Source organism: Equus quagga, chromosome 6 (genome assembly GCF_021613505.1).
Source record: "Equus quagga isolate Etosha38 chromosome 6, UCLA_HA_Equagga_1.0, whole genome shotgun sequence".
Classification (NCBI taxonomy): Eukaryota; Metazoa; Chordata; class Mammalia; order Perissodactyla; family Equidae; genus Equus; species Equus quagga.
Window position 1 is genome coordinate 12,441,218 of NC_060272.1, and position 12,174 is coordinate 12,453,391.

The 12,174-nt window shown below is 37.0% G+C and overlaps 1 protein-coding gene across 1 annotated transcript in view; it reads left to right on the forward strand.

Moving 5' to 3' along the window:
- The window catches only part of NALCN (sodium leak channel, non-selective), a 302,683-nt gene that overhangs the window by 127,461 nt on the left and 163,048 nt on the right, over nucleotides 1–12,174 (forward strand). Inside the window, 1 exon segment of the mRNA XM_046664759.1 lies at nucleotides 4,888–5,019. Within this exon segment, the coding sequence (XP_046520715.1) occupies nucleotides 4,888–5,019 (132 nt within the window).

Genomic DNA, 12,174 nt, shown 5'->3' on the forward strand with positions numbered 1-12,174 from the left:
CTCTTCTGTAAGGAACAGATCGTCTTCAGTTTTCAAACGTAAGGTTCACAAACTTATATGCCCTCTGTTTAATCACAAACACTTGGCGAGGGAGCTGCTTCTCTTTCTTCTTTAACATGCAGAATTTTGACTGCCTGATAGAAGGCAAGAGAGCACCTGCTTTGGACTCAAAATATCTGAGACTACTTTCTAACTCTGTGAGCTTGGAAATCCACTTATCCTTTCCTGTTTCTCCACAGGTGAAAGGGGATAACAAAAGCACCTATCTCATGGGTTGTTGGGGATTAAACGCAATTTTTACACCAGCATGCAGTATGCTTGGAATGAAGCTTGGCACAAACCAGGCGCTCAACTATTAGCCCTTATTTTGATAATACCTCTTGTTGGTGTCAATTTGAATTGAGTGAGGAGCCCTATCCATGTCTGACATAGGCTTCACAGTCTCTTGAGATCATCTCTTTCACAGTAGGGCTCAGAACTAACATACAGAAAAGTGGCCTTTCTTGTTCCTCTGCTTGAGGTTGGACTCAGCATCACTGCTCCAGACCCGTTGTCTCTTTACACCTTCTGAAACAAGTAAGATGAAAACCTCGGTTGGTATAGTGAGTTTACATTTGTAGTAATAAATCTTACAGAGACTCCTGGAGGCAAGTGGGCTTGGGTGGAACCCCTGGGTCAGGTGGAATTTTGTACCCCTGGGCACTTGGATATGGTCATGTTTCATGGAAGATGACTTGAGCTGGTGTGTGTCAAAACCAGGAACAGTGCTTGTATTCGTTTCTTATTGCTGTTGTAAGAAATTGCCACAATCTTAGTGACTTAAAACAACATGAATTCATTATTTATAGTTCTACAGGTCAGAAGGCCGAAATGGGTTTCCCTGGGCTAAAATCAAGGTGTCAGCAAGGCTGCATTCCTTCCGGAGGTTCTAGGGAGGACGCTGTTTCCTTACCTCTTCCAGATTCTGGAGGCCACTTACATTCTTAATCTTTATGGAAGAGCTTGTTATGCTGTCTTCATAATACGCTCCCAATGGCTGAAAAACCAACACATACTTTTGTCTTCATAAGGCCAAACTGGTTTAGTCTATTTTTGATCTTAGAGCTGGAGAAGGGGGGAAGGTGGGCATCCATTTTTGTGGTGGTATATCCTAACATATTACCATAATATGCTAGCTAGTGTTTGTTATATTCTGTGCAGTGGTTATAGACTCTTAGAATCAGGAAATTGTGAATTTGTAAAGAAAAAAAAAAATGGTAAAGGTCATCCAGTTTAACCTGCTACTCAAGGAGTATCCTGTATGACAGAGCCTCTCAAACTCTAATATGCTCATTAATCATCAGGGACCTTGTTAAAAACACAGATTCTGATTTAGTAGGTCTGAGATAGAGCCTCTGATCCTGCATTTCCAATACACTCCCAGGAGGCTGCTGGTTCAGGGACCACCCTTTGAGTAGCAAGGCTCCTGAGCATTCCTGACAGATATGGCTGCCATGGGGATGATTCGGTTAGAGTCTCTTCTTCATATTTTGATGATTCCAGCTGTCACATACAGAAAACAGTAGTTCTTGGATCAAACCAAACTAAAAGTATACGTAAAACTTATCTGATTTTAAAAAATATAAACCAAAATGACATTGCAGTTGAAGGGAACTTTAAAAAATTGAATGCATATGCAGGATCTGAAGAGTCTTATATTAAATATCTATATAAATATGTAGATATATGGTCATGTATATGTATATAAATATATATACACACATACATATATACACATACATATGTGTTTATATATATAATATATAGTCTACATCTGTATTAAATAATACGATTGTGAAAATCTTGTTATATAATATTTTGTGACACTAACTCAACTTTAACGTTTTCTTTTACATTAATTTTTATAAGAAAATAAAAAAATTGAAGGTTATAAATCTGGACTGCCTATAGATATAAGCATGAGTCTAAAAGCAGTGTTGCTAGCCCTTCTATGTTTCGGAAGCCAATAGCCAGTTTCCAACGTTGGTTGCATTGAATTGAGTTGCAGTAGTCCGTGTCACTAGCTCTAACTTTAAAGCTAGAGTTACTAGTTTAAATATTCAAATTTAACAACTGCGCATACTGATCACCTTAATTCTTATTTAATATTTGAAAGTGATTACTTTGGAGAAAGCCAGCTAAGCAATGGTGATTATAGTGTATCAAAATCCATTGTCAGTGATTATTTTAATGACTCTGTACCAACAGGGACACGTAGACACTCAGACAAAAAACAACCTAATTATAATGACAGCACCAAAGTAAAGCTGTGACAGTTACAAAACCAATTTAAAAGTTTTTTGACAGCCATGGCTAAAAGCTTTGTTTGGACCTTTCAGTAATAACAGTTTACTTAAGACATAAATTCACAGCTAAGGAAAATAGAAAGAGAAAGTTGTGGCTTTTCTGTCATGCAGATAAAGTGGAAATCAGCCGAAATGTTTTTAATAGAACATTATGTTGAAAAGAGTATAGAAAAAAGAATAATAGTTATGGAATTTAACTCTCACAATGTGAGAAAGACTAAATAACAATAAAAATTCTAACGAGAATAGAAACTTGCAGACTGATTTGCTTATCTGTGTCATGAAGGTCAGTAGTTCCTGCAAGTAAATTGACATGTATTTAAATATGTTGGTTGGCAGCTCTGGAATTTGATTATCTATTACCTATAAAAAAAGTCAAGGGCAGATGGATTTAAGAATGCATCAATAGCCTTGGTGGCACAAAACCTTGCTAGATAACTGCTTTTCCAATGGCTCTGACATCTCTCAAATTATTAGACCTTATCACTTTTATTTATCTCGCTTGGTTCTGGACTCAGTCAAGTATACAACATAATTAATTCTTTGACCTTGGGAAATTAGTTTATCATTCCTGAACAGCAAAATACCTTATTCACAGAATTGCATTTATTTTTACTACAAACCTTTATAGAACACTTATAACATGCAAGCACTGTTCTAAGAACTTTACAAATATTTTGCTCATTTAAAATCAGTAACAACCTTTGGAGTTGCCACTGTTATCTCCACTTTATTGTTGGGAAAACTGAGGCACAGAGAGGTTTTAGTAACTTGCCCAGGGCCACAGAGCTTGTAAGTGGCGGAGTTACAGCTACACGCAACTTGGCCTGGAGCCCGTGCTGTCAGTGCCCACTGCAGGGTCCGGAAGCCCCATGAAGTCACAGATGTGGATACAGAGACAGCGCCTTCTTCTCTGTTCCCATTCTCAGGTTCTGCTGTAGCTAGATTCTTCTAGTTCCAAAGACTGAAGAAGTCTCAGGTCAGATGAGCTGGTAAGGATGTGTGTCCCTAAGTACCGAGGAGAAGCAAGGCCTCAGCAGGAGGTTGCGTGGTGGCGCTAGTTCCTAGTCAGTTGGTGCCAAGGGATGTGACTCAGTGGTTTGTTGTTATGTGTTCAGCCGCTTTCCATAGGTCAGCTTCTCTCTCCTCCTCCTATTGCCCAGCCTCTGCTCTCTCCTTTTATATATTCTCTATCCCACAGTGGACGGTGGGTCCCAGGATGGCCTTTCAACAGACTTACGTGCAGAGCCTGGATCTGCAGTGTACTTGCTGGGTGACCTTGGATAAATGAATTACTCTCTCTGAACTCACTGGGAAAAGGGAGTAATATATCCCAGCATATAGGCAATGGTCAAGACTTAAAGAGATAAAATAAGTAACGTGTTTATAGTGTGGCCTAGAAGACAGGAAGCATTCAATACATGGTAGCTGCTATAATAACAGTCATTATTTTTGAATGCCTAATTATTTCAACTCAGTGTAGGCAGTAGACTTGGACCACACTGGGGTCCTCATTGTGGTTCCACCTCAATACTGTGTGACAGTGGAAAGTTATTTAACTTCTCTGAGCCTCAGTTTCCTTCTCTATGAAATTAGAGTAACTTCCCAGGGCTGCTATGACATTAAATGAGTTAATTTATGTAAAGCACCTACGACAGCTCCAGGCACATAGTTAATATAAATATAGACATCGGGTTTTTTAGTTGTAGTATAATTCTAAATGAATTATTTATGCAAACGGCACGAAGTTTCAGGTATGTAAGATAAAGAAGTTCTGGAGATCTGCTATAAAGCTTAGTGCCCATAGCTAACAATCCTATATTGTATACTTAAAATTTACTAAGAGGCTAGATCTTATATTAAGTGTTCTTGCCACAAAAATTAGTAATAATACAGGAGGAGGGGGGAAACTTTTGGAAGTGATGGATGTGTTTATGGCCTTGATAGTGGTGATGGTTTCATGAGTGTATACTTAGCCCCAAACTCATTGAGTTGTATACATTCAATATGTACAGCTTTTCTTATGTCAATCGTACCTCAATAAAGTGGTTTAAAAAAGTAAAAAATAAATTATTTGTAGAAGTAATAAAGTAAAAAATAAATAGATCTCAAGTTTCTTCCAGTTTTATGATCATCTCTAAAATATCTTCATCCACAGTAGTTTTTTTCTCTTAACAGAAGAAAGCAATACTTGTTTTGTGGTATCAGCTTTTTAAAATTCATTTCTCCATACAGTCAGCGTTAAGGATAAAGACTACCTAACTAACCAATGAAAATTAAGATACGAGCTATACACAAGTTAAATGAAATTTATTTTCCATTTCTCTGTGACTGTCTCCGCAGTCATTTTTAGCTGCCTGAAAAAAAAGATTCCTTTGCTCGCACTGTTCAGTAGTAACTATATTCATCAAGTTCTCTTGGAAGTGCCATTTTGCACAGCAGCATTTCACAAAGATGTCACAGATCGAGGTCTAAGCACACCAGTTATGTTTAATGGTAAGGTTATTTCTTCATTAAGAGTTCGTCTGTTTTGCCTCCTCAGCAAATGATGCGCTCGTCAGTTTTCCACATGTTCATCCTGAGTATGGTGACGGTGGATGTGATAGTCGCTGCCAGCAACTACCACAAGGGAGAAAGCTTCCGAAGGCAATATGATGAGTTCTATCTTGCAGAGGTAAGCAGCTCACGTTTCATGGTAATAGTGCCTTTTATAAATGTGAAAATTAATTTCAATTCATTAATTACTTGACTTTGACTGAAGCTGCTGCTTAACTGTTTCCTTTGGTCACTGCGTTGCCTGATTCATTTCCTGTGACCGTGGGCCTGACTGATCTTCCCCATAGTGTGTCCCGTTGCCAAGGAAATCCTCTGCCTGGGTGTTCTTGCCATCTTGCTGTGTTCCTGTCCACCTCTCCTTTTCTCTCCCTTTGTCATGTTGCATTAGTCTGTTACCTACTAAACGTAAGCACAAGCGCAGATTCAGAAGATTGGAAATAAGCAAGTCAGCTCAATAATACCAAGGAGGAGGCTGGAGGGAAATTGAAAGAGATAGTACAATAATGTCTGTCCTAGAAACGGAGGTGTGACAACCTGCACTAAAGATGTCAAGTCAGGAGCAGGTGTGTTTAGTGATTAAATAAGCATCTTCTAGCACCATCCATACCATACTGGAGTTTTGGTATCGTACTTCTTATTGATTGAGTAACTTTGTTAATATTTGAGTTTTAAATATTTTTTAATGATTTCCAGAAACCACTGTTTTTTTCGTTGTGAAAAGTTATTTCTAAAATCTATTTCAGAATTCAATGAGTATATTTTATGGAAAAATTGATTGACATATATTCTTTAGAAACCTATTCATCATGTAGGTGAGGTATACATATAGAGTTGTGCAGACTTCAAGAAATCCAATATGTGAAAAAGCAAACTTAAAAAGTGGAAAAATTACGATTTGATTACTTTTATTATAAAAAACATTTTTCACATAAAAAATCAATCTGCCAGACAGTTGAGTTCTCTTAGATACACAGAATTCTCCCAGTGCGTTGAAAAATGGATTTGGTTAATAAAAATTCAATCCAGCCGCACATAAGCTTTTCAGAAAAAGAATGGATGGCATACACCTACCTATTGATTGTAAACATCTATGTGGGTATCAGGAAACTTTTAAGGAGTCACTTATGAATTCCACTCTTCATGGAAGTTTCTTTCCTGTAACAAATATCACAGTACTAAACTTTCAGTGGAGCAGAGTCTCTGTGATAGGACAGTGCCCAATTGCTGCGCGGTATGTGGAACTTACAGTTTAGCAAGAAATATAGAGAGTAAACAATAACAAGTTTTTTATATTGTGAAGAACCAATGACAGAGGCTTGTGAAGAAGTTATATCCAGCCCAATACCTGAGAAATGGGTATAATTTTGCTGCAAATCCAGCACACGAAGAATGGATTATCATTAAAAGCAGAGGAAATATGGACCAATAATATTCGTAGGTGCACTTCTAATGGAAGGATCAGATGCTGAAGGAATCCCCATCGGGTTTCTTCTCTCTGTCCTGTGAAGTATGAAGCAAGGTCTACATCCGGCCTGATCATGGGACAGTAAAGTGGGAAGCTTGTGGAGAAAGGAGAGAGGAAATGGTTATTGTGGAGAATGCAAAATAACTAATTAAAGATACATCAAATGCAGTACTGAACATCCTGCTGAGTTTTGAGACTATAAATTAATAGTGATACCAATTTAGACAGGTCTATGACTTTTTTAGGCTTTGCATAAAGGGGAGAAAGGCAACATTTGGACTGATCCAACTTTAGAACTTTTTCAGGCTGGTGGAGCTGAGAGAAGGGCTCAGGGAATATAGAAAAGCAGTTGAAATGATGGCCCTGTGGTCTAGGTTGGATGTGGAAATAAGAGTGAAGGAGCAAAGTGAAGGATCAGGGGTCTCCAAATGATCAAAGAACAAATATGGCTGAAATGATGAAATAAGAGAGTTAGAAGGTAAGGTTCTGATCAGAGAACGGGATCCAGGATTTAGAATTTGGGAATAACTCTAGGTAACTAAATACACAGTCTAGGGTATTATATGGATGTGGGTCACTTAAACACAATGGAGTCAAGACAAAAATGGTAAGGAACCATTTAGCTGAGGTGTTGGCTGAATCTACACAATAACATTAAAGTCATTCAGTGTGAGGCTAGTTCTTAGGGAAGGATGTGTAGGCAGGAGCATGTTGGAGTGACTGATTGAGAGATTAATGGAAGGCAGCCACAGAGAAAGTGGTGAAAGATGATGTTTTAACCTGATAGAGTACATCTCAAGGGGCAGTGAGGAGTAATGGATGGGATATCTCTTCCTCATCCACATATTATCCTACATGGGCCATATAGGGCATTGGAACTTTGAGCAATGAATGGGCATTGAGAATGGGCATTCTCTTCTGGAAAGGGCTGTGGGGGAAGTTATGCATTTGAGACAGAACTGGTTGAGGAAAGGACATGGGAAGCAGACTCTGTGAGCTGTGAGTGGAGATTGAGAGTGGAGAAGAAATTATTTAGCATGGAACAAGAGACACAAAGGTTAGTTAAAGTCTCTGGGTAGAATGACATGAGGAGATAGATGAGATAGAAGAATTATGCTATAGCATTAGAACAGGAGGTTGAAGGGCCAATGAAAAAATGCCTGGGAATAAAAACAGAAATGGCTACATGTGATTGAGATTATGCCATCTCTGTGGGAGGAGAAATCTGTATCTGCTGCTGAGGGAGTCCTGGATATTAGAACTTACAGTAACGTTTCTTTTGTAGCACAGCCCAGGATGGGTACTCGGTCAGACTAACTCAACTCTGTAGAATAAATATATAGGCCATCCACTGGGATCAGAAGAACAGAACAGAATCCTCCAGTAAATTTTATCTAATTGTTTCACATACAAAATTGATCTCTTTCTTAATGTGTTTGTGTGTGTCCGCTGATTTATCATCATACTGTATGAAATTTCAAATAATTTAATATTGTAGAGTTCACCTGCGTTTAAGTGCAGAGCCCAGGGGTCGTTGATAAATCCTTGTCATGTTTTCTTTTTGTATATAGCATTAAAAATTTTTTTAAAAAGAGAGAGACAGGATTGCATAGTAGAATCTAGTATGTATCGTCTGTATACTAATTGTTGCCCCCTTCCCAAACCACTGGAAGTCAATTTGTTGGTTATAAACTAGGTGGTGGAGATTTAGTTTACTTAAACAACCATATAGACATCACTTTATTCTTGAACTACCGGAGCATTCAGAATTTGTTCCACTTCCATTGATTGATTTTGGATGTCTGAGTTTCCAAAGCATGTTTGATCTTTATTCAAATTACATCATCACTACTCTTTGTATCAGAAACTTATACACGAGTCAAAGTGGTTTGTTTCAAATGAGTGCAGATAAGTCATTTTAATCAAACAATTTTTTATAAAATATTATCTTTTAAAAAAGTTTATAAAGATGAGTTGGGTTTAAGTCAGCAGTAAGCAAACTTTTCTTGAAGAGCCAGATAGTCAACATTTAGGCTGTGTTTCAGTAAAACTTTATTTGCAAAAATAAACAGTGAGCTCGAACTTGGTTTAAGCTGTAGACACACAAATCATGTCAACTTACATCCTCCTGTGTTAAATTCAAATATCTTAATAACAACAATAATGGCTGCCATTGTTTTGGAGGGTCTGTTATGTTGCCAAGTGCTTTAAAGGAATTCATTATCTCATTTAATCCTCAAAATGGCTATAATAACAGCAATTCAAGTTTATGGCCTATAATGATGCAGTATTTAAGGCAACAGCATTATGTAATATTTTGGAAAGTTTATTTTTAAAATAGATCACCAAAGGCCATGAGCTTTTAGAGAAGTAATTTCTTGAGTTCCCACATATTCCAGAATAAATTATTTCAAAAATCCAAAATAAACCACTCTACCTGTTAGGAGTCAACTTGCAGTCTAAAAAAACAGCCTTTAAGCATAAATTAAGCTCCCTAGCTTCTGTTGTGAAGCTGGGGACTTGTTTTGTTACTTTGGGTTAATTAACCTAAATTTAGAATTACTTAAGAAATGGGGAAAACTTTTCTTTGTTTTCTTGGCTGTGCATAAACATAAAAAGGTAAAGACTGACTTTCTTTTGTACGAGTTTTCATTTTCATCTAAAATAATACATCGTTATGAATTTTACACATAAATCACATTTTTATAAGGAACATAATTATATTTTAAAATGTATATTCTCATTTTCTTAATAAGTAAAATTTGGACAATACTTTTCTATTGTTATATGAAAACATATATCCGTATATCCATTAGACTGTACATTTAACAGAAGTTTGTCAGCACAGTGTTATGCACGGAAGATTAACAATTTAAAGAAAAGTCCTCTTTTAAGAAACTCACAAGTTAATGAGAGAGAGAAAACAACAAAGCAAGCAGTTCTAACAACATGTGTCTCTGTTGCATTTCTGGTCTAGAGAGAGGTTTTTCTTGTTCAGAACTCCAGGATGTCCTTTGGTTTCCTGTTTTAGTGTGATTGCTGTGTTTGAAGCAGAAGGGTTTTCACAAAGCGTGGACTCATTTTACCATCTTGCATGAAGTCATCTTTTCTAGAAAAGTAATTTCTGTGTTCCTCTGAAGACATTTGGTTTTATGATATTTTGAAAGAGCCATTTATTTCAGTTCCAACAAAATCTGACACCCATATTTCAGCTCATTAATCACAAGAAATGACCAAATGAAGAAAGTAACTCATCTTGCCATAGCAGCAGTCTTTCATATTATCATTAAGTTTAGTTTCGTTTTCTGGGAAATTTTAATTAAGTTTCTTCTGACAATAACTTTTTTGTGTGTTTCTGAAGGATTTGGGCAATATCTTGTTAAGTGAAAAATAATTCAATAATGACGTTTTCAACTATTCACTGATCCGTCTCAAAGTTTGCTCTTTAACTGTCTAGAATACTGAAGGGACACTGTAGACTAAGGGAAGATGATTCACAGACCCCTCTAGAACGATGCGGGTAATCATTTATTCTGGTGTTATTTAATCTGAATTTCATTTAGGAGAATAGAGTTACCCGAACTGAGTTTCTTCTGGGTTTTGTCCTATAGTCTTCTTTTGTATTAAATATGCATTCCTTTTCTCATAAATATCCATTATGTTTCTTTGAAATTATGAAATAGAGATGGCAGCACAAATCCTTGGATAATATATTTCAAATATCTTTCCACATTTGGGCAGTATCTCTATGTTTCGTCTTCTCAGACCTGCATGGCACAATCAGATCATTTATAATTTGTCACCTGTAAATGCTCATGCATTATTCATTGAATTAAAAGGGCAGAACAATTTCCATTGTTCCATTTATATTAGCACGTCATTTTCCATTCAGTTATTTTTCTCCTTAGCTTTAGAAATTTGACGATCATCTTGTTGATTTACCTGCTAGCCTCACAAATCCAGTTACAAATTCTTTTGGAAAACAAGCATTTTAACCTAATTTCTCATACTTTTCACTCTAAAAAAATCTTCTCACAAGTTATATGCTGTCCTGAGAACAAATATAATACTGTTTCTTAGAACAATAACTCCTTTAATTTTTAAATCTGCGTTCCGTTATTGGCCATTTTCTTGAGGACAGGGTGGTTTGCTATAACATATGTTAAATGGCGTATGTATTATTATACAGTGAAAATTTGGGAAAAAATAATAAAATATGATGTTTAAAGAACTCATGTAAACTGCATTCCTGAAAAATTAAACTCTGCTATAGTGACATCAAACCTGATATATCTATAGAACATGAATTCTCAACGGGGGTGAAAACACCTCTGAGGGAGTAGAAATTGTTTCTTGGAGAGGCACAAAGCCCTCACTGTTCCTGTGTATAAAGCAGAGATGGATATATGGAGTATGTAAACAGATATATTATGTATCTGTAGTATTTAAAATTCCGTATCCTGTGGTGATTAGGAACAAAATACCTAAAAAGACTCTGGCGGGGGGGTGATTAAAAAAAGGTTGGAAAATGCTGATTTAGGAAAGTTGTGGAAGAAAGAAATATTTTTGTCTTTTCATGTATTGTTTCCAAGTTTTCTCAAGTAATGTGACAAAAATATTCACAGAAAGTTTGTTATACTCTTACAAGCCTTGCCTTCGCTCTTAAAAAGACGAGTTTCAACTCATCCAGCCTCACAACTAATGTACTGTACTCCAAGGATACAGAGATTTTTCTTGATGTGGGGGCAGCAGAGTGAGGGATCAAGGCAACGTTGTGCTCCTGGGCTACGGGTGACGAGGGGAAGTGCACCCTCCCACAGGTTGCACTGCTGACTGCTGGGGATCGACCAAAACCCCCGAGATGGACACCTGTGCAGTTGATGTTATGGGGTGTCCTTCCAGGTAACCGGGTTCTGCAGACAGCCCAGGAGCCCTCTCCCTTTTACTCAGCCAGCAGCACGACCCTGACCAGTTCCTCCCTGTCTGGCTACTGTCCAGATTGAATGCCCTGCCACAGGCTGGAGCTGCGCAAAGAGAAGTTACTAAGGCTGCCCCCTCACACCTTCTACCTCGATTCTTCTGAACTGTTATATTCCTTTGAATTCAAATTCTACTCTAACCCCTCTAACCGCACTAAAATAGCTGATCACTTAATCTAATTTAATTTTCCAAATCCCTTCTTTAATTCCTGACATAGTTCTCACTTACAAGAGGATAACCCATAGTTACAAGTAAGTTAGATATATTTTTATGTGTAATATTTTTCCATAAAATTTTATCACTTTGGGATTGTTACTGTTTCTTAAGAGAACTAGAGTGTTAGTTTGTAACAATTGACAAATTACATAAGAAACGAGGTATTTGATCCGAGGAGTACTGGAATCAGGAATTCTGGTAGGAAAATCAGTGGGAATATGGGTATTTATATGTCATCTCATAATAATTTGCTAAATTGTTTTTTAGTGCCTTTTAGTGTCTTTGAAAAGCATATAGTTTTACCACTAAGCAAATAATAATGCAACTGGATCCAGCTGCGTGTTTTATTATGAATTACGATCAATTTAAACAGATCATTCCGTCTTTTTTGATAGCAAATGCAAAGTTAGTAAAGTGATTGATTGTATTTATATACAGGTAGACAATCTATTTGGATATATTTCAGGCATTTATTAGTAGTTCTCTACTTAAAAAGAGGCCACTTTGAAATGGATTGCGTTCCTCCCTTTGGAATGAAATTCTGAAAATACAGGTGAACTGAGAGATGGAGGTGTGGGTGCCCGTTGCTACTCCCTCTGTTAGTACGACAGC